Raw genomic sequence first — 26,027 nt, 5'->3', positions numbered from 1 at the left:
TCTCTCATACCATATGAATTCTGAAGACAATAATTACCTCTATGGTCCTCTTCTGCTTCTTGTTCCATTCTATTGTACTGTAATGATAATAGAATCTCTTTATTGTACTGTAATGATAATAGAATCTCTGTGAGAACTAATGAGGTTTGGGAACAAATCCATCAACAGTAAAGTTCCTTGTGGCTGAAGGAATGGCCAAAGGCACATAATCAAGCTCGTGTCTTGTAATGACTTGATTGTTATAGTACTCTTTTTCCTGTAAATACAATTCCAGATACTCTTTTCAATCAGCATAGTCATTGTCTCAGAGAAAGCAGATGATGATCTGGTCTTGTAATCCCTTGGCATCCCAGTCTTGATCTGACACCTTTTTTTTTATTGCTAGGAACATGAGATAATACTATTCCATTAAGTAAAAACAGATGTCACCAAGTACTATCTATCAGTAGACTATAATATTGATTGAACCCTGAAGGAATACATTTTCTATGTGCACAACTTTCAAAACTTACTTTTTAGTTTCTTCATCACTCTTCCCAGAGGAAGTTGTGAAAGAAGTACAAAACCTATGATTCTTCAGGTTGAGGAAGAATGATAGAATATAGGGATAGAAAGAAGGCTAATGGAGTGGATCAAAGAATCACTGTAACAACTAACGAGGTTCTGGAACAAATCCATCAAACGCAAAGTTCCTCTTGGCTGAAGGAGTGGTCAAACGCACACCATCAAGCTCTGGTCTTGCAATGACTTGACATCCCAGTCGTGATCTGATAACATTTTTTTTGTTCCGAGGAACGTGAGTGACACTGACAGATCTTTTCCTTTTTTTGGTTTAAGAGATAAAAGAGAAAGTTTACGTTTCTGCGAGGCCGAAATCAAGATCAAGCATATCATTCTCCTCATCTCTGCTTGTTCTTCAAGTTTATTATAGTATTCCGTGTCCTTTAAACACAAATCCAGAACCTATTGTTCTTCAGGAAGAAGGCTTCCTGATAAAATAATCCTAGTTCACCTCTGTAACATTGTCTTCTTTTTTTTTTTTTGGAACACCACCTCTGTAGTAAAACAGAAAACCTATGAGTGGGTAGTAAAACAGAAAACCTATGAGTGACAAAACCGAGATTCATTGTACGAACGTACCGCATGTAACTGGGCGCATTATTAACTGATCCATCTAACACCAATAAAGTGCAGACCAGATAGAATTCATTCTTCTGCAATATATTTATAACAGTCTTGACGACTCATTATCAACAAGCATCTACCTAGCCGGATAGCTGAGTGATCTCTAACAGAGTAAATTATTCTAATTTTCTTAAATCATAGTAAGTACATCAAGAAATAACAGAAGTATTTCGAGTAACAAGCCTGAGACTAACCAAAGATCGTAAGTATTGTCCATAAGAAGACCGTTGTATGTTCCTTGTCCCATGTGTAGATAAGGCAGCATTGTGTAGAGTATAGATCAAAAACAGACAAGTGTATGGAATAACACAGTTTTTTCCAAGACTATGTAATAAATTGCTTAAAGCCGGCTCTGTTAAAAAAACAAGACAACAATCAGAGCGATTGGTTCTGTTGCAGCCGAATGCGCAGCTCTAAATTTGAGAATGAGAAACCCAATCAAAGCAATTCTAAGCATAATTCACTTTGCACAACGAAAGACAGACGAAACAGTAACAAAGAGGCACAAACATCATGAAAATTCCAGCATCAATAACTTTGGAAAAAAGAAGAAGAAGAAGCTCAAGCAACTTCATCTCGGAGCTCCTCTTCCGCTTTCTTAAGAACCTGATCCCACCCGCTACCAGAACTCATATCAATATAATCATAAGGAACAGCCGTCTTCAAACCAGGAAGCACGCCGCGACGGCTCTCAACAATCCTCAACTCCAACTCCCCACCACCAACCCTCCTCTCAAGCTCTTCCCAACTATACATCAACGGCAAAGTAGACCCACACCAAGTATTAAAATCCACAACCTTAACCCTCCTCTCCTTGGTCACATAAACATCGAAAGTATAATCCTCCAACTCAAACACACCCCTAACACTATCATAAAAAAACTCCTCAACCAACCCTTTTATCAACTCCCTCTCGCTAACAAGCACAGGATAAAACGTCGTCACTTCACGCTGGCAAACCCCGACGAGCTCGTTCGATTTAACAAAGCAGCGAAACTCCATCTCGGGCTTTAAAGAAGGGTACCATTTCCTCAGCGCGAGGAAGAAGCTCTCCGGCCTCGACGAGGAGGAGGCTCTATCGCTGCAAGAATCGTACGCCTCGCAGAGATCGTGGAGCAACGAGTCCGAGGAGCGGAACAGGAGAGCGATCTCGCTGAGGCAAGCGCAGCTTAGACTCTGCGACGGGCTGATCCAAGCCGCGTCCTTTGGCGCGCTCCAGTTGAGTTTCGGGAAGATCTTTCCGCCTAGGGCTTCGATTGATTCCTTGATCTCGATTTCTAGCTCCGGGAACGACGGCGGCGGCGGCGGATCTGTTTCGTTGTCGGAGAGTTGGAAGTCGTCTTCTTCTTCTTCGGGGTTGTGGACTCTGTTGGGCATTGCGTTGTCGTTTGTTATCGACTCAGGGAGGAGGAAGGGGCCAGAGTCGTCGAGGAGGTAGCTGATGAAAGACTCCGGAAGCTTGTGGAGTTTGGTTTTTATGGTTAGGGATTTGAATTTCGGGTACCAGTTTTGAATCTGGCACCGGTTTACTTCTTCTTCCTTCATTCTCAAAGTTAGGCTTGAGAGATTCTGAGTTCCTCCGGCGTTGATTGAAGTTTCCGGTGAATGCTGATGGACGGACTGAGAAGAAAGGCGTTTTTTTTTTCTTCTTTCCTTTCTAGAATCCTTCTTGATTTAGGGTTTTGCTGATAATTAAGATTTTATTAATGGGCCGGAGATAATGGGCCTCATGAAATGGCTTCCTTAAGGATCCAGTTACCTCTTAGTGTTTGCGAGTTATATGAGTAGACCTTGCCGGGGTTTGGGTCGGCTGGTTAATTCGGGTTTTATTAATTCGTTTCGGAAAATTTGTCAAATTGAACCAAAAATATATTTTGGGTTTGGTTCGGTTAGAGCATCTCCAACCCAAGACCTTATTTTACGGAGAATAAAACTTCAAAATGAGGATTTGAAGGTTAATTATTAATTTATTCCAACCATTAAACTTCAAAAAAAAATTCTTAAAAATTTATTGATTTAGACTATAGTCCTTAGTATTAATAAAAATTACTAATAATGATAAGACTTCACAAATACATATAAAATACTTTTAATATATCATATAAAACACAATATTTTTTTTTTGAATTGTACAGAGGTATCCTGGCCCCATAGAAGTGGTCCAGATTAGTCACGTGTTGCCACATGTCGGTTCTCTGTCTCTGGCAATGCCGAAAATGTTAATTCACCAGTGGCCGGGATTTGAATATTACAATATTCCAATGTAAAACACAATATTACAATTTAATATAATAAAATAATAAAAACTACATATATAATAAAACAACACACATATTGGTTAGCCAATGAATTCTAGTATTTTGGTACCAGTTATAAGATATTTATATTTAGATATTTATATAATTTGTTTTGATTTATGTTAAGTTTGTTTAATTTATTTTATTTTGCATGACCTTTACTTAATATATATTTCTATTTGTGTGAATTTTATTTTAATATTATGTAATATTTATTGTAAATAAAGTTAGTAGATGTATTTGTGAAAAAGAAAATTGTAAAGACTAAGAAAAAAATGAATAGTGGTTTTGAGGTTTTGAGGTTTTGAATAGTGAACCCTCAAATTTGATGTGTCACTATTTAAAATCTCAAAATTTATGAATTTGAGGTTGGGTTGGAATGACAAAAACCTCAAAATTTTAGGATTTGAAGTTGAGTTGGAGATGTTTTTTTTTCTTTTGAATTCAGTTATATTAATTCTGTTCACTTAGTTAAAGTATTAGTAGAAATTAGTTTAGTTTGATACCAAAAATAAATAAACATAATACGTACTTAGGCTGACGGTCGAACTGATTTCACTAATTGGTTTAGAACCTAATTATAACTGAATTTGAACCAAAAATCGAAAACTTTGGCTGTTTCAGTTCAGAACCACATGCCTATACATACATGATTTAGTTCAGAGTCGCAAACATATGGTTTAGTCCTCAATATTAAGTACGAAAGAAAAAATGGATTACATTTCACACCTGGAGTAGTTTATATAATCCTAGATATAAGCCCGTTGCACGCAACGGGTTTTGTTTGATGTTTTAGTTTAATAAAAAATCATTTTATTATAGTTTTATGATTTTTCTGCATATGTTGTGTGAGATTTATTTTATAATTAAAAATTCATTTTCACTCATAAGTTCAAATTAATATTTGTATTTTATAATCATTGTTCATAGATCAATGTTGTAAATTTTTGCAATTAGGATTAAAGAATATACTATACCTAAACGTTTAAACTCAACACAACCCAAAATAAGAAATTGAATGAAAGGCAAAAAGAAATCAAAGTCAAATACACCAATCGAGTCAAGGAAAATATTATACATGTTCTTATGTACTAACTTAATGCTTTATTAACTAAGTTTTAAAAAGTTTATTTTGCTAGGATTTTAAAAAAGGAAAAAAATATTTTATAAATCTCCTATTTAATTACAATTAATAAATTAAATAAAAAAATAAATACTCTTTAACATTTTTTAGATTTTAGAAAAGGAAAATTTGTCATATAACCTATTACAATTATATTCTCTTTAGAATTTCAGAAAAAAAATTGCTATCAAATAATTATTTCTAGTTATTAATAAATAATCTTAAAATTGCTTTTATTAACAATTTGTATCAATACCACTTTTACACTTCTTTCGTTAATTAAAATTTTTTTAATATTATGTTCATCATCACATACTCTCTTTAAATATTATATAAAGCTTGGTTCTTCAAAGTTACTAATTAAAACGATCGCGACACATGGCAACTATAACTTTAAGATTGTGACATGTGTTTAAAATTATATTAACTTTTATTATAATTATCTAAAATAAATGATTCCATAGTAATTTTCCTTTTAAAAATAATTTGGTGATAAATATAATATTATAAATTATTTAATTAACAAATACGAAATTTTCCTTATTTATTTAAGGAATTTTTACGAATTATCTCATAATAAACAAAGAATATTATTAAGTAATTTTTTAAATAATTTAAGGAATCTTATTTATTTAAAGAATTTTTTTAACAATAATACGAAATTTTTCTTTATTAATTTACGAATTTTCCTTATTTATTTTTTGTTGATAATGGAACCTTATATTAAAGCCTACTTAATTAAAATTTTGTCAATATAAATATTATAAACTAAAAATTATTATAACTATATAAAATTAATGATTACATAGTAATTTTCCTTTTTATATTATACCAAGAAAAAAGAAAAAGTAAAGATATAATATATTTATATATTAATGATGATTCATTAAAAAACCTTTATTATTATATATTTTAAAAATTATATATAATATATTTTTAAATATATAATTATTATAATTATTTTTAAATGGAAAATTAATATGTAATTAGTTTTTAACACAAGTAAATTTTATTATCTTAGTATAATTATTTTTAATTATGATATAATTTAACATATATCACAATTTTAAATATACCATTATAATAATTAAATATAATATGTTAACTAAATATGAACATAAAAGACTTTTCTTTTTTTAAAATCTCTATTAAATAATAAACAAAAGAGAATTATATCATATTTTTGACACATGTCACCATCTTAAAAATTTATTGACACATGTCACAATCATATTAATTAGTAACTTTGAAGAACCAAGCTTTATATAATAAGTTTTTTTTTACAATTCCTTTTTGGTTAAGACTTAGAAATATGATACAAATTTCTTTTGTTTAGGATTTATTTTAGAAAAAGCAAAAAAAAAAATATCAAATATTCTTTTACATCTTTTAGGATTTTAGAAAAGGAAATTAATATTATTAATCTTTTACAATTATATTTCATCTAGGATTTATTAAAACAAAATTTCTATCAAATAATTATTTCCAGTTAATATTAATTATTTTTAAAAGATGGCATTTTCAAAATTCGTTTTTTCAATATCACTAATGTTTTTTTTCAATTTGTATTGTTAATTAAAGAATTGTTAGTATCATGTTTATCATTAAATTTTTAAATTAAAAATTACTATTATTATTTTACAATTCTCTCCGGTTAGGATTTAAAAGAAAAAGAAAAAACTCTTAATTGGTTAAGATTAGAAAATAATTTTTTTTTTAGAAATCTCTTTTATTTAAGATTTTATGAAAAAGTTATTTTCACATAATGTCAGTTTTGATTGACACATTCGAAATCTAATTTTTTAGTAATTGACACGTATCGCAATCATATCAGGTGAAATGTTTTAAGTTATTTTTGCTTTATATTTTTTTAACACAGAATTATTAAAAAATAAATTTAGTTAATTATAAGAAAAATAAGATTACTTTACCTTTACATTTTTATTTATACTTTTTTAAAAAAAGGAAAACTAATTATTTTATTAGTTTTTCCATATGATTTTTGTGCAACTATTTTATTTTTAATAGAAAAATATCTGTTTAATATATGATGTAAACAACAACATCAAAATTGAAAATTATGTTATAATAAAATGTAATAATGATAATAAAATGTTGAGTTGTATCAAGAAATTAAAAGAAAATACTCAGGTAATACTTTTCATGTAAATACTATTGTGTTTTGTAAAAATAATATGTGGAAGCTTAAACCTAAATATAGATGTAAAATGTTTGTAGCTATTTTTGGTCATAATTTTTAACATACAATTATCTATTAGAAAGGAAAGTACTTTTAATTAGGCTTTTAGGTTAGTTTTTCTCCATGTTTTTTATTAAATAATTGAAATTGTGGGATTTTACAATTTGTTTGTTTAACATTTTTTAGAAAAGTTGAATTTATCTTTTATAATTCTCTATCTTTAGTGAGTTTAAGAATAAACATTATATTTTTTTTAAAAGAATTAACTTTCTAATACCTTTTGCAATTATTATTTTTGTTTAGTCTTTTAAAAACAGAAATTACTATCAAATATTTTATAATATAGAATTTTAAAAGACTATGTGATAGTAATTTTCCTTTTCTAAAATATATAACGATTCAGAATATATATACTAAAACTAATATTGAAGAAATAATTCTAAATTTTATTTAATAGTGAAAATTAATTATAAAAATTATTTAATAGTAATTGTTTAGAAACTTTCCTTTTTTTAAAAGACTTTTTTTTTTTTTTAAATCTCTATTAAATAATAAACAAAAGAGAATTATATCATATTTTGACACATGTCACCATCTTAAAAATTTATTGACACATGTCACAATCATATTAATTAGTAACTTTGAAGAACCAAACTTTATATAATAAGATATTATTAGGTTATTATTAAAGGAACATGAAATAAACCTTTCGTACCAATAAGGAAGGAATATAAGGATTTTGTAAGATTCTAAACCCAAGAGGAAAGCAAAGAACTAAACATAAAGCTTAACTGCTAGAAAACCAAAATCTTCGCAACCTTTGCTCTTAGGAAAAGTATTCTGGCACAACTGATATATCTGACGAAAATTGGCTTTTTCAGTGAAAATGTTAGCTTCGCCGTTATAAAAACAAAAAAAGTCCTATGCACATGAGCCACATCCACCGCGGTTTGTACTCTGCTAAAGACCTTGCGGAGGAGACTTCCGATCTGAATTAATAAATCAAGAAACTTATAAATTTGCAACCAAAATGAACTTCAAAGGCGTAACGAACAAAAGTATGAAATTAGGGGTTATACTTGGATACATCATAGGAGCACGTTCCGTAGCCTGCAAGCAACATGTAAAATATCTCTCTATTATTACGTACCCTACATAAAATAATCTCCGAAAATATAATGTTATTAACAAAAAAATGTTATTAGAGAGGTTATCTCAAATCCAATCATGTATTTCTTGTGTCATTTATCTTATATTTGGAAAATAAGTATACTTGGGTAAATCAGTATATAAATAAGGCATAGCAATTTTATATATAAAGAAATATATTTTTGGCAAAACTAATCAATTATTCATTTTAGTAACCTATATGGTGCAAAAAACTTACTTGGGTTTATCTTGGTGAGTGTAGCTGTTCCACCGAAGTAACAAGCAATGCGATTGTTCCCATTGGTTTGATAATACGCATTAAACGCAAAAGATGCGTGCGACCATATCGTATCCGGTTCGTAACAGTCACCATGTTTCTCGATTGCTGAGCAATCAACTCTCCCAATACCACATGCCCAATCAAGAGCTCTCTGTAGCTCAGCCTGAGACGCACTTGGTCGAGCCACGCACCATGTCGTTCCGTCCAAGAACGTCGTGTTACCTTCAGGTCGAATCTGTGACTCTGGTCGAATCATCGTTACCGGTCTTGTAGCTTCACATCGAAATTGGGATATGAAGCTTAGTAGAAGTAGAGAAAATAGAAAAATCCAAAATTGATTTCTCATTTTCAAGATGTCGGTAATAGAAAATGTAAGTGTAAATGAAGAAAGAATCCAGATCATAATATCACCATAAGTAGAAACCTATGTTATACATAACTATATTGATTGTCAGTCTCTTTTAAGTATACTGATCAAGTGATGGGGAATATGGGAGGCTAAGACAAGAGAGGTTAGGTTTTATTTAGTCACAAGATAACCTAATCAAAAGAGCAAAGAATAATCTAGATCTCATTAAGGAATTGAAGGTGCCTTCAAGAGCAATAAAATGTTCAAGAAATTGATAGCTTAAGATTTGTTTTATGATTTTTAATATCAGGAATATTACTTTCCAATCGATTTATTGTATTATGAATACTGAAAAGTTGAGAAGAGGCGTTTCACAAGCAAAGAATTCTCTGCAAAGAGTATTCGTTTAATTATAAACATAATAATTTCACAAAGAAAAGGCATACAATACACAACAAACACTTCAAACTAAAGGATTAAAATTAGGAGAGTCGATTAGTTTGATTAAAAAAGAAAATAACATAGCCAAGTTATTACAAAAGCCAACAACCAAATCCATTCAGAAGCTGATACTACCAAATCAAAAGAAGATTTAACTCAAGAAAGCATAAAACTTAAAATGAAAAAAAAAAACAGAACTTATGCATTGATATTGTCAGTACCAGTCCGGAGTGATATGGCTCCTAAAGCGCATCTGAACAATGATGCCCATTACAATTTTTTTTTATTTTAGTTGTATTTTTAAATATTATTGATTATTATTTTAAAAATAAAGAATAAAAATATTATTGATTCGATGAGGCTTTAGTGTATCTTAGTGAGCTCTTCAACTCTCTTACACAAGTCTCCCACTTGAACGTTCATGCAAGAGTGTGCCTACCCTTTTGATTTTGAGGCCTTGGCCTCCTTCTCATATCAGTTAATCGTGGGGGCCCCAATTTTATAGCTTATGACGTAACAAAATGATAATACTAGCTGGGCACAGATATCCGTTACCCGCCTTAAACTCGTTTACTTGCCCCGTAAATACAAGTACTCGTCTTACTCAAGACAAATAACAAGTTAAAAGTTTTAAATACTTGCAAGTTCAAATCAAGTAACAAGGCTTAAAATTATTTTAGGTATTTGACTCGTTTTGACCCGCTACTTGATTTTCAAAATATATTATAACATTTACATTATTATTTCATCTAGTTTAATATTTATATAATATCAAACATGTGGAATTAAATAATTTTCTCTTTTTTCTTTAAATTTTACACTATATTATCTTACATCAGTGTAGCATAAGAATCAAACAATTTTTTTGCTCTAAACATAGACAATCACCTAATCATAAAATCATTGAATAAAAATTTATATTTTAAAGGCTCAAATAAAAAAAATTTAAATTAAGTGAGCAAGTATAAGTACAGAAAGTTATTCGCAAGTATCTCATATATAGACGAGTACTCGCTTAATCAAGTATTTGGTATTAGCAAGTACAAATATAAGGCAAATTTTTGACTACTCGAACAAAGCAAGTCGGATTACAAGTATGGCAAAAATCTTGGGTACTTGTCATGTGCCCAGCCCTACTAGTAAGTAATCGAACAACTCGCAAATAACATGTTTTGTGATAAGTACTCGATATAACAAGTACTCGTTTTCGACAAGGCAAGTACCAAGTCTAAAAATTCATTACTCTTTCAATGTAAGGCGAGTATCAAGTATATATAAAAATGCAAGTACTCGCCTTGCGCCCATCCCTAGATAATTGGTTCTCAAATTTCATTTATGGCATCATATTTTGAACATATGAATATTTCCTTCACGATGTTGCAAAATACGCTACATAACATCAAAAACACATTAAGTTTTTATTTCCCCAAAATTGAGAGAAGAAGAAAGGCGAAACTTACGGCCATGGATATGGATCTTCTCCAGAAAGCACTGTATCTCCTTCATTATCTTTGAAAGTTAGTTTCCATTGATTTTGAAACTTGCCTTTGATGTTAAAGAGTTTTTGTAGTTCAACAATCATGTGATTGTATCCTTCAAAAGCATTCAAATCCACAGTTCTAACGACACTTTCCATGTGAACCTGGTCAATAAACATATCAAGTGTTTGTGAACTAAATATAGTCGTGTCAATCTGTTAAAAAAAGTTGTGCAAGTTACTTATCAATATTATATCTACTGTATTAGAATAAAATTGTGTGTTCGACTATACATAAAAGCTAGTCTTCTCTTATTAATAACATGATTATTTTTACGAAATCTTATATGTCTTATAATGTTCTAATTATTAATAATAAATAGTTTTAGAATTGACTAAGAAGTAAAAAAAAGTAAATGATAATCCTTGTGACAAAAAAAAAGTAAATGATAATCCTTTTCATACCTTAGTACTACATGTAGTAAAACTGATTTCTTTTCTTTGGAATTCTGTTAGTGATGTCCCTGTTTGAATTTGATCAAGCTTTTCTTCTTCAAAGATTTCAGTACTTTTAGTCCTTTGATATGGGTCGACTGGTTCCAAAACATTTCTTTCTTTAGTGGAGGTCGTTAGATCAATTCCAAACAATCTGAAGCTACAAGATGCATTGGTGTTCAAATTTGTTTTTGCTGACTGGACCATTGGATCATTGTAATTTGGTCAGGACATAACAGGACCTGCATAGCTCACTAGCCAACAAGATGAAATTTTTGGATCGTTAGATTCATTGTAGTAACTAAGTTGAGGAAGACTCGTCAAATATTTTATACTTGATTCTCAAATTTCTTGGCTTTGTGTCAATGTAGAAATCATCATATTTGAAATATATAGAAATATGATGATAATTAGTCCAAAAAGAAGCATAAATTATTAAAATATTTTTTACCAAGTTCATTTGTTTCGCTTTTGGGTTGGATATCCCAAGGAGAGATCTTATTAGGTCGTGTAATTGTTGCAGCTTCATCCCACTGTACCTATAAAATAAGTTCATGGATTTTACTTATAATTCTTTTGAAATCATAATATAAAATAATATAATAAAAATTAGTTAGGAATAAATTTTACTTGTAGGCTTCGCCATTCTGAATCCTTCCAATTAATGGAGAAATCTTCCACTTTTACTATTGTTCCAGAATATCTTTGCAGTAAAACAAAATTTGTAAGTAATCATATCTGGAATAATAGAAAAATATATAAGTATCAAAGACTTACTCTATTTCATTAAAATCATGCCCTTCAAACTTCATAGTAAATCTTGAACCTATATTGAATTTCTTGTTCATTGCATCTATGAATTTGTCACAGTTGACAATGAATTGGCTCGACCTAAAATCACCATATCAAGAAAAAAATAAAATATGCTTATTTAAATAAAGTATGCTCATGATGTCTAAGTAGAGTAACACAGTTTGTTTCCTTACTTTGGCTTATAAAACACCTCGAACGTACATTTGGTTTTAATAGCAATTGATGCAGTAGCAATTAAACCATGATGCATACTCTCTTTTGAAATTACTGGTGATATGTTGCTTTGATGAGGAGCTGCTTTTCTGATTCCAACTCGTGATTCCCCATTCTCTCCTCTAAAACAAAAAAATACTTAAAATACGAAAAATTTAAGAAACTAAAGAGATGTAAACTGACATAATGTAAATACCTAAGGAATACAAAGGAGTCTCCAACAGCCAAACTTTTTTGTTTTGCAAACTCACTCCAACCAGATGCGAAAATATGTCTTCGTGGTGTACCTAGTTGATAATTTATGGATAAATAAAGATTTGTCATAACTACCAAAAAATGATATAGAAAACTTAGCTACCTCTAAACATGTGCTTAAATTTCCAAACACGATCATGGAGATCTTTAGCAACTATCTCTTGACTCGGTGTTAGTTGTGACATATCCTAAAAGAAAGTTAAATACAAAGCATCATATAAAAGCTTACAATTTAAGTCAATATGAAATTATTTGGTGGGTATATTAAATAAAAATACCAATATGGGAAGACATTCAGTGGCATGCTGTTTTTTTATAGAAAAAACACCATGTGCGCTGGTATCCGAAGCAGTTAACTCCTTGATAAAATAGTTAATGTTTTGTTCGTCGTTGTCATTAGGAATAGAGATTTCAACTTCCTAAATAATTAAAAAATACATTACAAGGAGAGATACTATTATATTACAAAAAATCTTCCACTTACAGGTGAACAAGGTAACAACATAATTTTTGCATAAAGTTTATCTGTATTGGTCTCCGCCTAAAATCATACATAAAATATAATAAAACCATAAATATGTAAAATTTTAAACCAACTGATCTTATGTGTATTTCCTTAAAAAAGAAATATAAAATACCAAAGATACATACCTTAAGCTTGATATTAATAACATTACATTTAATTTTTGAAGAAATATCAAAAATTGGTTTTAATTGGCACAAGTTGTCATTTTCTGATGCTACAAGCTGAATAACATCATAAAATTGTATAAAAAGTTTGTAAGTAAAAAAAATAAGCGAAATAATGTTAAATTATTTATAGAAACATTTACCTCCTCTATGTGTCCCTGAGGAAACTAATAAACTTGTTCTCCAATTATTGGGAGATCAAACAAAGATCCAGCACATAACTTCCATAACTGATTGTACAAATATCTACTGGTTCCATCAGTTCCTATATGAAGAAATAAAATATAATTATGACCAGATATTCCTAATAAATCAAAACTAATTTTGAATCGAACTTTTTCACTTATACCTTCAAATATAGGTTGTGCATTCATAATTTGGTTATTCGCCATCAGCTTTTACCAAATAGTGATCTTGAATTGCAACTTGCACAACAATATCAGCAAATCTAATGATTGTCAGGTTTTGCATCTCAAAATCGTATAAACTTTTAATAATTATGACACATGTACCTAATCATTTTCGTAAGTTTTTCATTGAATTGACGTTCTACTTGAATTTGCATATAATATTTTGTTCAGGTATTGTGATATGGATTTATTAGGCATGGGCATAAAATCTGTAATTTGAAATCCGAACTGGACCAGAACCGGGAAAAATTAACTGTACAAAATGTAAAAATACCCGAATGTGTGTTGTAGGGTGCTATAAGCCTACAAACATATCTGAAGCCAAAGTGTTTTTAACCGAACCCGAACAATAACTTGAAAACCAAAAATCTCCAAAACAATATTCAAAAAAACCGATCTGAGTGTCCAAATTAATATGCAATATAAATATTTGAAACAAAATATGTACATCAGATATTCAATTCCATATTTATTTTGATATGATATCTAAAGATAAATATTAAATTTTTAATAAGTATATTGAATACCTATATAAATAAATAGTGCATATTTTCTATTTTCTTATTTTAGGTTTTAGATTTTACTTCGGATATATTTGAACCGATCCGATATAATCCGAAATTGAACACTATATAGTTAGTTTATGAGTTTTAAGATGTAATACAAATTAGAATCGAAATCTGAAATACCTAACCAGAACTCCCATGGCTATAGGATTTATCATTATAATTTATACTTCAAATTTAAAAGAGATATATCATGATAAACAGTTTTGTGTATTTAAAAAAAACTATATTACATGATAAAATCATGATTGTTCATGAAATGGAATCATACAACTAGATAATTAGCATAATACCTTTGATTAGTGAATTGGTGGAAACGTTTTGAACTTTAGTAAACGAGTTTGTTTTCTCTTCTTTATTACAATGATTTGTATATATCTTTGTTTAGTCATTCATTTGATATATATCAGGTATTTATAGTTGAATCGCCATTGTCCTGCATTAATATTTGTTAAGATATGACTTTTGACTAACAAAGGTTACCAAAAAAAGATCAGGTCAAAGATAGTATTTTAGAAATGTCAACTTCTTGAATATCAGTTTAATTATGTTCCTTAAACACACACACAGACATAATTGTGCTATAAAGAAACACGTCATACCTCATAATTAGTTGATTTATAATTAGACAAAAGAGAAGCCAAGGGTTTTCGGTATCAGAAAATTTAAAGGTCATCAATGGATTCTCTTCTGAAACATTAATGCATTTTTGTCACCCTTTCCATTTATATGAAAAAATCACAAAATGGAACTACAAGTGATGTTGAACATGATAACTTTCCATCATTTACATCTTTGACTAATGGGGAGAAGTTGACTAAAATGATATTTAAAAGGCATAACGAACAATATATGAAATTAGGCTTCTTACTTGGATACATCACAGGAGCACGTTCCTTAGCCTGCAGCAACATATAAAATATCTCATATATTATTATGTAATTTTGTTATAACAAAAAGATGTTATTAGAGAGATTATCTCAAATCCAATCATCTATTTCTTGTGTCATTTATCTTATTTCTGTAAAATAAGTATACATGGGTAAATCCATATATAAAATAGAAATATTTACGCGGTAGATCACTTTTTAACTTTGTATATCATAAAAAGTCACATTTTGCTATCCACACACTTTTCTTAACTAAAGACAGCTAATTTAAAGAAAATTTCTAATTAAATTATTTTTATATATATATATATATATATATATATATTTTAGATATTTTCTCTTTTTGTTTTCTTCTCTTTCTTTCTCTTTCTCTGCTTTTTTTTTGCAACCACCACCTTCAACACAACCTTTTGTTTCTGAAAATTATGCTCCTCTTGACCTTACTTTTTGGTTCTCTTCCATGACTGGTGGAAATTTCAGCCAAACTCGATTGCCTAGCGATCGCAGTTTGTATCCTTATTCATCGAGAAATCAACATGCTAGCTTCCTCCTCCACGTCATGCTGTGCAAGTCATCTCCCTCACGCTGTGACAGTAGCTTGGAGGTGGTCGTGATGCTCGGATTCTGCTGCGGTGGCCGCTGATTCAGTCTCCCCCTTACCGTGAGCGGCTCCTCTCCCGGCGTCGTGACCTGCGGTGTACCTTAGATTGAAGTCGTTGTCGTTCCGAGTTCTAGATCGCCATTATTGAACCTTTGAGATCAAGTTTTTTTTTTATTTTGCACCGTTGGTCTTTGTATTCTCAATTGTTATTACTTTCGCCTTAAAACTTCCAGAGTTGCATATAAGTCCTCTTGAGTTAACCCCTAAACTTTTTAATTTTACAGAACTGATTCCTATAGTGGCACAAACGATTCTTGAACTTCTGGTTGTTTTCAGTTCCGCCCTTAACTTTATAATCTGACAGTGTTTGAAGTTTCAAGTCTCCATATTAATATAGAAGACTTGTGTAAGAAGTCCAGAAGGAGAAAAATGTGATAATTGAGAAGAGTTATTGCTGACCAAATATCACATGTGTACATTAACAAGTCAAGATTTAGGATTTTGGTGTTTAGAAAGCTTTGGGGAGTACACTAACATGTGTGTACATGTGTGATGTGTATACAAAACTAGTTGAATGTTTTGACACGTATATGTTGTGTTTGTTGATGTAAATTTGATGTGTACGTGTTGTGTGTTCGATTTTGACCAGTATTGATAGCAAATTCGGTATCCACATGTACATATATATTTCTTAGATGATTTTGACGATATCCACATGTACACCTCTACATATATACACTTTCTATTTAAAAGAAAAAAACAGATTTACATTAGTTACATCTCATCGTACTATGTTCATTTGTATCCTGTTGAGTGACATATGTATAGCTGTACACGAGATATGTATACTTGTTTTTCTTTGTGTACTATAAGGAAAGAGTGACATATGTATAGTTGTACATGAGATCGAGTATACACATGGATGTGTATGATTTTTTTGTACATATGAATGTGTTCCATTTTGTTGTACACATGGATGTGTTCCATTTTGTTGTACACATGATATGGTGTACATATGTACTTGGTGCTATATTACACAATATCTCAATTCCTACATAGCAAAACATCATGCTTCTTGATTCAAGATCGAAACTTTACAAGATTATTGATGTTTTAGATAATTTTGAGTATCTTGTTTTAGTTAATTTGGATAGTACTTCTTGATATCTTATGATTTTAATTTAGTTTTTACCATCTTTATTTATTTAATTTGTATACACTATATTCATTCCATTTAATATCTTATGATCTTATGATATAGTTAATGCATCTTTATTTTTATGATATTAATTTAGTTTACCATTTTAATTTAGTTAATTTAGCCTTCCTCATTGTACTATGCTCATTTTTCTTCATAATTACCAAACCTTAAGTTTTATGTGTGTATTGATGTCTTGCTATTTTAGTAGTTTTTACCTTTTGTTTCAAATTAATATGAATCACTTTAGAATGCATTTAGAGGTTTTGGATGCATCTATGTTCATTTGCATTTGGCAGGGTATAGAGTGTAAAAGTGAAAATTTGGATCAAAATAAAGGGGTTTTCTGTACAATTGAAATTTAATGCTCTAAAGTGAGGACAATCTTAATTCAGAGGACCAGTTGTGCAAAAAGACCAGAATTGGCCACTGGTGTCTCCAAGTTCTCGATCTGAAAAAGTAATTGTCGACTTCGGCGATGGACGAACTCTGGACGACGTTAAATCTTTCCACCGTACATGAGACACCACAGAAGAGAATATATGTATAGAATGAAGAATACATCGGTGGGTAGAGCTCGATGTGGCTGAAGTTTCCGGTGGAGAGCTCGTCTAGTTGGAGCAGTTTCGACGTAAATGGTACGTGATGGTGAATGGTCGATCGTGAACTGACCTCGCCTTTAGAATAGTCCCGACGTTTTCAGTTCATTTTTAAAAATATGATGATGAAGAAGAAAAGTTTGATAAAAAAATAAGAAAAGAATAGATAAGAGGTGGGGACCATCAAGTTATGTTTTAGTTCGAAAACTTAACTAAAACTGAGCAAATAGTTAGAAGAAGGGTATGAGTATAAGAAAGTGACTTATAGTGTTATTATAAAGTGTAAATGTAACCCACAATGTGATTTTTTTCTATAAAATAGTGCATATATATATATATATAAAGAGAGATATTTTTGGCAAAAACTAATCGATTATTCATACTAGCAATATATATATATAAAGAGAGATATTTTTGGCAAAAACTAATCGATTATTCATACTAGCAACCTACATAAACTAATATCGAGGCATTGAACCAGGATTGATAGGTAGTTGTTGTAAACATACCGAACCATCGTCCGTACCAACAACCGTCGACTTGAAGAGAGAGAGAGAGAGAGAGAGAGAGAGAGAGAGAGAGAGAGAGAGAGAGAGAGAGAGAGAGAGAGAGAGAGAGAGAGAGAGAGAGAGAGAGAGAGAGAGAGAGAGAGAGAGAGAGAGAGAGAGAGAGAGAGAGAGAGAGAGAGAGAGAGAGCATAGGAGAGATCGTGTAAAACCTAGTTTCTATCATCTCTGATTATCTCCGCCGATGCTTATCCAAGAAACATCCCCTGAAACCAAAGTTGGAGGAGAGAGAAGGTTGGTTGAGGGAGACTCTGCTATGTAGAAGCCCTGTTTTGGAAGTTGTCTTTTATGAGAGAGAGAGAGAGAGAGAGAGAGAGAGAGAGAGAGGGAGAAAGTAGGTAGGCGGTTGATATGAATTCAATCTGATCCGATCCCTCTAGATCGTTGCTCTCCCAAGCCAACAGAGTTAGGATCCGTGAAGCTTTTTTCTTGTTGATAGAGATCGAAAAGCTCCAGTGATGGCGTCTAAGTCTCCAGATTTTGCTTGTAAACATCTGACCATTCCCCAATTAAGGAACACAAATCGGTTGTGTCTTTTTTTCTTCCTTTCTTTTGTTTTAAGAAGATCTGTTAGTGTTCGTTTACTAACTTGAGCTTTTAATTCAAATAGATCACGACCTTGAGTGACTCCAACCAATGAAAGGGCTCTGCTACCTGATGCGATATCTATTACGAGACTTACCTCACAACCTACATACGCAGGCTGATGTTCTTTTAGTCGGATTATTATATATGCCAACCATGACTGTTGCCAACCATGAGTGTTGTTACTCCAGCTTTTATAATTTCATCAACAATTTCATACAGAATTTTTATTCACACTTTTTATTCACTTTGCCCCTAGTAACACTATTTATAGAAGTATATTTGCAATGACAAAACAATCATGGACTCTTAAGGTAAATCCAGACCTTATGCTTCAGGTGCTGAAAGAAACTTGGATATGATACGTGAGACAATTCTATATGTATAATATACACAGAAACGGCATCAAATATACCAACGAAAGAACTTAGAGTTTGTTGATACTTCTCAAATTGATACCTAATTATGATCTTAACTAACCTAAAAATAAAATGGATTCACAATTAATGTAAACCAGGTCGAAACTAAATACTAAATTAAATTCAGTTTATATAAATCCAGATTTTCTTCAACAAATCTGCCACCACATAAATTGGAGTCGATGACGACAGATCGAAAATTGATGATCCACATCCCAAATGTCATGATCTTAATTAACCTAAAACATCATAACATCAGATGAACCTACATTGATAAACCACCATGGAAGGAGACTTGATAAGGAAGAAAAGAGGGATGAAGGAGATGACGACATATCAAAAAAAATACCTAATTCTGATCTTAATTAATTTAAAAAATAAATCAGAGTCAAAAATTGTGTAAACCAGGTCAAATTTGAACATTAACTCTGCCGTGACAACAAATCTGACATTTTTAGAAATTCTTACACCACTTTAACGCTAGATTTATCTTTGTAAACAGATTTTACAAAAAGACTTATTACTCGACAGATTAATTTTTAAAAAATAAATCTGTCGCTGAACAAATGTAAAGGTAATTTGGTAATATATTTTTTTTGTTATAACTATGGACAAGAGAAATTTCGACCAGAAAAATATTCTAATAATTTTCCAAAAATATAAGTCATTCTAGTCACAACTAATTTGCGCCTTGGTTATGAAATCGATTGGTCAGAGAAATACTTTTTTGAATATAAAGAATATGGGTTGCATATAAGGTATTAAGCTAGCAAAATAGAATAATGAAATAATTTACTAATATTAATTGTTAATTAATAAAATTAGAAAATATATCATATCTAACGGTAGGTCCAACTTAAAAATCAACCTAGAAAAAGTCACAATATTTCTGTTTAATAATACAGATTCATATTCTTATATAAAAAAAGAATCCAAATCATAACATAACCATAAGTAGAAACCTACATTATACATGAATATACTGATTGTTCACACTCTTTTAAGTATAATGATCAAGTGACGGGGAATTGGGAGACTGCGACAAGGGAGGTTAGGTTTTATTTGGTCACAAGATAACCTAACAAAAGAGCAAAGAATAATCTAGATTCTCATTAAGGAATCGAAGGTGCCTTCGATAGTAATAGAATGTTCAAGAAATTGATAGCTTAAGATTTTTCTTATGATTTATTAATATCAGGAATATTACTTTCCAATCGATTTATTGTATTACGAATACTGAATAGTTGAGAAGAGGCGTTTCACAAGCAAAGAATTCTCTGCAAAGAGTATCCGTTTATAAACATAATCATTTCACAAAGAAAAGACATACAATTCCCAACAAACACTTAAAACTAAATATATTTCGACAAAATGATTCACGATTTTTTTAATCTAAAGGACCAAAGAGAGTCGGTTTGATTAAGAAAGAAAACAACATAGCCAAGTTATTACAAAAGCCAATAACTAAATTCAGCCGAAGCTGATACTAGATTTAAACTCAACAAATCATAAATTTTAAAATGACAAAAAAAAACGTAGCTGATATATTTAGAGGAACTTACAAAGTTTTAAATTTCAGCTCTGTTTTTTTTTTTCATTTTAAATTTTATGATTTGTTGAGTATAAATTTCAGCTCCAAGAAATAGTAGTCACTTTTTACATCAACTTGAATTTAGTTATATCTTTTTTTTTTGGAACGGAACTTTAGTTATATCTTTCAACATTTTCCTACTCAGATCAAGAAAATATTCGATCAAGTTCGTTGACTGTACCAAAGATAACAGTTTGTATCTAACCAGTCTCTCAATCAGATGGCCTCAATCACATGAAAGAACCAAATTACGTGGAACATGTCTGGTTTCCACTGTCTATTTTCAGTATCCGCAACCTAAATCTAGTGGAAGTCTTTTTACTCCAATAATTAAGAAGTCGTTAATGGTTTCTCCGTTAAAAGATTTGGATTCGAATCTTAGAGAAACTATTTATTTTTTTTGATGAAATTTCAAATTTATTGATCTATCAAATGTAAAGAATTACATTTACAAAAGAAATGGTAGTTAAATAAGCAGGAATCTAATGTAAAGAAAAAGAACTATCTTAGCTTGTGAGTTCAAACCACCTCTGTAGTAAGCCCCTGTCTGGATGTTGTTGATCTAACTTCAAGGACACACTACGATTTCTCATAGCCTTATCTATGAGTTTGTAGAGAAACTATTTATTAACAGTTAAATAGATGAATAGAGAATTAACCTACACAAGATTTTCATCATGATTGTAAAATATAACAATTAAATATGTGTTGTGTTTGCTACAAGACTGTAAGTTCATATATATAGTAATTAACTTTAGCATATTGCTAAATTCATATAATGTAATCTTTTTAATCCAAATCTAATTCATATGTAAAAATAGTAATTATGTAAATATGCTAAAATGATATTTGCTTGCTATTCAAGTGTTTCTATTATATTCTTTAAAGTTTTCATGAGTTTTACGGGTTTCATATTCTTGGTCCGTAAAGTATGCATCTTATGGCCTAATATATATCTAATATTCTTATGCACGATAAACGTGGGATGCACAATCTGCAATCACAAAGCATACTACGTATGTCGTGGACAAAAAATTGAAGAAAGCAAATCATGTCAGGAGATTCATCCGCATAAAAACTTTAATTTTGGAAAAGAGAGATGAACACTTCAGCTTTTCTTTAATCTTAATAATGGAAATATATCTTGTGGGCGCAACTACAGCTCCACAAAAAAATGTCTTGAACAGTCCATAAATCGGAATAAAAACTGACCTAAGAACATGAACATACCTAAGACTCTCATGTAATTATTAAACTATAACCAAAATATTCCAAACAATGAAAAAAACACACAAACATTAAGAAATTCTAAGGCTATGTCTGATGACCAAGAAATGAATAACAATGCATTTTTAATATTCTTAATAAATTTTACCATATATAAGGAATAGTTTTTGCATTCCTTATCATTCTCTTTATTAAAGACTAATATATAACAAATTTATTTCTCGCTAAATTTGATAAAAAACAATCATTATTCCTATAATTTTAATCTTATCCTTTTTTTTCTTATTTGTAGATAGTGTTTCTGTGATGGTTAGCAATTAGATCCTAAAAAAAATCTCAGCAAAATTAACTCACATGAAAGCCACAAACCCTTAAACACCATTAAATGTCTCTGTAATTCTTGTTTGAAAGTTTTAAAATTCTGTAATATTTCTGTAATTCTATGTAATCTTTCTATAATTATAATTACACTAGATTAGCTATATTTAAGATCTGTTTGAAACATTTAATTTTTGGCTTACATATAATTAGTTATTATTTTTATATTTTAGTTAAATAAATAAAAATAAAAATACTGTCAACCAGTCAGGCAATTCAAGAGAAATAGTTTTACATTTCACTTATGACAGTACATAAGGAATAGTCACTTAAGTGACCTTTCTTTTAATATATAGTTGATTTGTAATACAATTTCACATGAATACATGATGTACAAATCCATATAGTTATCTATACTGTTATAACTAGATTTATAAGCCTTTACAAATGATTTTATAATTTTCATAAAATTTTAAGTTATAAATTAATTTATAAAATTTTGATGAATGATTTATAAAATTGTATGAATAATTCAGTTATTTATATCAATTTCTATAAATAGTTTATATCCATTATATTATAAATATATAAAAATTTGATCAACATTATTACTCTTTTTAATAATTAGTTTACCATAAATTAATATTTTAATATCATCTAGATTATTTGGAAAATGGTATTAATAGGGTATTGACTTACCTTTTTATTTTATAACTAATTGAAATAAACAAAAATTAAAAGTTATTGGCCAATTAAATTATAATAATTTTCTCAAGACTTCACCAATGATTGACAAGTAATCAAAATAACTTAAGTCTCAATTAATATATAAAAAGGACCTTTTCAAGATTTTACTTGTGATTGACAAGTAAGCAAAATAACTTATGTGCTTCTCAATCAATATATAGAAGTATTTAGATTATTTGGTAAATGGTATTAACTGATTCTTGACTTACCTTTTATTTAGAAATATTTAAAATAAAAATTAAAAATTATTGACCAATCAAATTATAATAATTTTTTCAAGAATTCAACAATGATTGACAAGTAATCAAAAATAACTTAAGTCTCAATAATATATAAGAGGATTATCAAGACTTCAAAATGATTGATAAGTAAGTAAAATTAACTTAACTAGTGACTTCTCAATTAATATATAAGAGAAATTTAGTTAATTATCTTGATTTATATAAATAGCTTTTGTTCATTGTTTTATACAGTTTATAAATATACAAAAGAATTGATCGTGTTTCAAAAAAAAAAAAGAATTGATCAAACATTATTACTCTTTCTCTAAATATAATAGTTTAGGACGAAAAATCATTATTTTAATATCATTTAGATTATTTGGTAAATATTATTAATTGGTTCTTGACTTACCTTTTATTTTAAAACTAATTAAAATAATAAAATTAAAAATTATCGACCAATCAACTATAATAATTTTAATATATAAAAGTATTTTCTTAAGACTTTACCAATGATTTACAAGTAAAAAAAATAACTTATATAACTTCTACATTAATATATAGGAAGATTAATATTATTTGGTAAATGACATTAACTGGTCTTGACTTACCTTTTACTGTAGAACTAATTAACATAAATAAAAATTAAACATAATTGACCAATCAAATTATATAATATAATTTTTCGAGAATTCACCAATGATTAACATGTAAAAACATAATTTAAGTCTCAATTAATATATAATAGGATTATCTCAAGAGTTTACCGGGATTGACAAGTAAGCAAAAATAACTTTAGTGACCTCCTAATCAATATATATATAGAATGATTTACTTTTTATTTATTTCGTGAGATAATTAAGATAAATAGCATATACAATAAATATAGATGAATTAGGATTTTTACTAAATATATAAAGCCAAAAAAATTAGGGATGGATAACGCAACCAACAAAAGAAAAAAAAAACAAGAAGCTTCACCGTCTTCGACTTCTCTGCGTTGTGCACTCTTTCCCGTGTGCGGTAGGTCGTCCTTGAAGATCTGAGTCCGTGCGTCCTGAAATAAATATATATATATATATTTGTAATACTTTGTAGTCCCCTACTTTTGGACGACATTATTTGGTTTCTATGTTATTTGATCAGTTTTGCCATCTTTTGTTTCTGATGTTCATCCCCTCCTGCCTATAATATTTGATTTGTTTTTTTGCATACTTCTTGGCAGTAATCATGGCTGATGAAATTAACGATATGCAACAAGAAGTAAGTTGTTATTTGTTTCTTTGTCTACAAGGAATATATATATAGATTTTGGTTTCTTTCTTTCATGCTGCATGTGTTATCTAATTATGATGTATACGGATATCTCTTTTACAGCAGCTTGCACCATTTGACCCAACCAAAAAGAAAAAGAAGAAGAAAGTTGTTCTTCAAGATCATGCTGAGAGCTCAACAGAATCGCAGATGGAGAAAGCTGATGATTCAGTGCCTGCAGGTACGATCAATGAAGAAGATTCTCTAATGTGCTGTTGAACAACTTTGTTTGTCTTCAATGCCCTATTTCTGTTACTTAAATGCTTCCTCTGATTTATTTTGCAGCAGTTAACGATGGTCTTGAAAGTACATTAACTGGAATGAAGGATAACAAGAAGCCAGTGAGTGTTTATAAATATTTAGTGCTAAAATTCTCTTATATTTATTCTAAGTTTGTGTTTTGATAATGCTTAAACTTACATTGGTTTTTATTTGATGGTTAAGGTTGATTCCAGCTCACTGAATGAAGAAAGTGTTGAAGCCGTAGAAGATTTGGATGGTGGTTTGAAACTCCATATATATTCTTGTGCTAATTATAATAATAATAGCATCTTAGTTCATGTTTACTTTAATGTATCCAGTTTGAATCTTACATACAATATCTTGCAGATCATGAGGAAGAGGAAGGAGTAATCCAGCAGGAGAATCGTTATCCTTGGGAGGGAAGTGATAGATTTTACTTATATGAAGAGGTGAACACATCATAGATAGATTTTGTATTGAAATGCATCCTTTTCAAGATTCTTATTTCTTGGTTTTCTAATGATTATGGAGTTGTATGTTTGTTCAGATGCTTGGTAGAGTCTTCAACATTCTGCGTGAACATAATCCGGACCTAACTGGAAATAGGCGTCGTACAGTTATGAGGCCTCCTCAAGTTCTCCGTGAGGGGACAAAGAAGACAGTCTTTGTCAACTTTATGGACCTTTGCAAGACGTATGAACAACAAACATCTGCATCTTCAGACTCAATAGATCATATAGCAGTTCTTGATGTTTATATATATATATATATATGTGGCATTTTATTTCAGGATGCATAGACAACCAGATCATGTTATGGCTTTCTTGCTTTCTGAGTTGGGTACTAGTGGTTCACTTGATGGGCAGCAAAGGTTGGTTGTTAAAGGAAGGTTTGCACCCAAGAGCTTTGAATCGAACTTGCGCAAATACGTCAGTAAGTGACTTCTTTAATCTCAAGATCGGTTTTGAACTGTGCTGTAAAATTTCAGAGATTTTGAGAACTATAAACATTGTAGTATAGATCTTAGTAACAATTTCATTCGCCCGTGCCTAAAACTGATTATGTTGATTTATTTAAAGTGATATTCCTCTTCATTTGTAGATAACTATGTCATCTGCCTTGGTTGCAAGAGCCCAAACACAAATCTTACAAAGGAGAATCGTCTCTTCTTTATGAGATGTGAACAGGTAAACAAAACAAAACTCGCTTGAAGACGTTACTTTTATTGCATCATCTTGATGCCATGTTATATCTGAGCAGGTGAGTAAGTGAGTAATATATGTTTTGTTTTTGGCAGTGTGGATCAGAACGATCTGTGGAACAGATCAAAGCAGGTTATGTTGCGCTTGTTGGCAAAAGGAAGACTTGATATCAAGAGGTTTAGCCCTCAAAGAATAAGGAGTAGTCTATGGAGTTGTGAGATGTGATGCTTTTCTTCAACTAGCTTTCTACTAAGTATCTGTCACATACTAGTCTTTTCTTTGTGTTTCTAAGTCTGCCTAGTCTAATTATCACGTTTTATATTATATAACAACTACAATGACATAATATAGACAAAATTACTA

At 30.2% G+C, this 26,027-nt stretch overlaps 3 protein-coding genes and 1 pseudogene across 11 annotated transcripts in view; 1 reads left to right on the top strand and 3 right to left on the bottom strand.

Annotated features, from left to right (window-relative positions):
- Positions 1-25,976, top strand: part of LOC108827796 (eukaryotic translation initiation factor 2 subunit beta-like) — a 32,174-nt gene extending 6,198 nt beyond the window's left edge. Inside the window, exons 2-11 of one of the 9 annotated variants that reach the window (XM_056995516.1) lie at positions 23,874-23,928; positions 24,131-24,168; positions 24,283-24,400; positions 24,505-24,560; positions 24,664-24,721; positions 24,829-24,911; positions 25,010-25,155; positions 25,253-25,395; positions 25,564-25,649; positions 25,760-25,976. In XM_056995516.1, the coding sequence (XP_056851496.1) occupies positions 24,136-24,168; positions 24,283-24,400; positions 24,505-24,560; positions 24,664-24,721; positions 24,829-24,911; positions 25,010-25,155; positions 25,253-25,395; positions 25,564-25,649; positions 25,760-25,831 (795 nt within the window). In that variant the 5' untranslated portion in view covers positions 23,874-23,928; positions 24,131-24,135 and the 3' untranslated portion in view covers positions 25,832-25,976. Of the gene's footprint in view, positions 1-23,834; positions 23,956-24,130; positions 24,169-24,282; positions 24,401-24,504; positions 24,561-24,663; positions 24,722-24,828; positions 24,912-25,009; positions 25,156-25,252; positions 25,396-25,563; positions 25,650-25,759 lie in introns of those variants that run through there. The other 8 variants (XM_018601283.2, XM_056995515.1, XM_018601281.2 and 5 more) reach the window with 8 other exon arrangements.
- LOC108827500 (uncharacterized) lies at positions 1,485-2,863 on the bottom strand. The gene has a single exon (XM_018600909.2). It carries the CDS (start codon positions 2,728-2,730, stop codon positions 1,747-1,749), a length of 984 nt encoding a protein of 327 aa, XP_018456411.1. The 5' UTR covers positions 2,731-2,863; the 3' UTR covers positions 1,485-1,746.
- On the bottom strand, positions 7,532-8,835 carry LOC108838363 (glucan endo-1,3-beta-glucosidase 12). The gene is made up of 3 exons (XM_018611312.2): positions 8,193-8,835; positions 7,885-7,915; positions 7,532-7,794 (listed from the first exon to the last, which is right to left on the bottom strand). The coding sequence occupies exons 1-3, from the start codon at positions 8,635-8,637 to the stop codon at positions 7,707-7,709; spliced, it is 564 nt and encodes a 187-aa protein (XP_018466814.2). The 5' UTR covers positions 8,638-8,835; the 3' UTR covers positions 7,532-7,706.
- LOC108824984 (putative auxin response factor 21) lies at positions 10,347-13,359 on the bottom strand (annotated as a pseudogene).
- Positions 25,977-26,027: the final 51 nt, after the last annotated feature.

Source organism: Raphanus sativus, chromosome 9 (assembly GCF_000801105.2).
Source record: "Raphanus sativus cultivar WK10039 chromosome 9, ASM80110v3, whole genome shotgun sequence".
Lineage (NCBI taxonomy): Eukaryota > Viridiplantae > Streptophyta > Magnoliopsida > Brassicales > Brassicaceae > Raphanus > Raphanus sativus.
The sequence above is the reverse complement of the archived record's forward strand: the minus strand, read 5'-3'. Positions and strand labels throughout refer to the sequence as shown.

Coding starts and splice junctions, on each gene's coding strand:
- LOC108838363 (XM_018611312.2), bottom strand. CDS start 8,637: ATGATCTGGATTCTTTCTTCATTTACACTTACATTTTCTATTACCGAC. Junction 7,916..8,192: donor ACTCACCAAGATAAACCCAA/GTAAGTTTTTTG, acceptor TGTTGCTTGCAG/GCTACGGAACGTGCTCCTAT. Junction 7,795..7,884: donor TGCTCCTATGATGTATCCAA/GTATAACCCCTA, acceptor TTATTAATTCAG/ATCGGAAGTCTCCTCCGCAA.
- LOC108827500 (XM_018600909.2), bottom strand. CDS start 2,730: ATGAAGGAAGAAGAAGTAAACCGGTGCCAGATTCAAAACTGGTACCCG.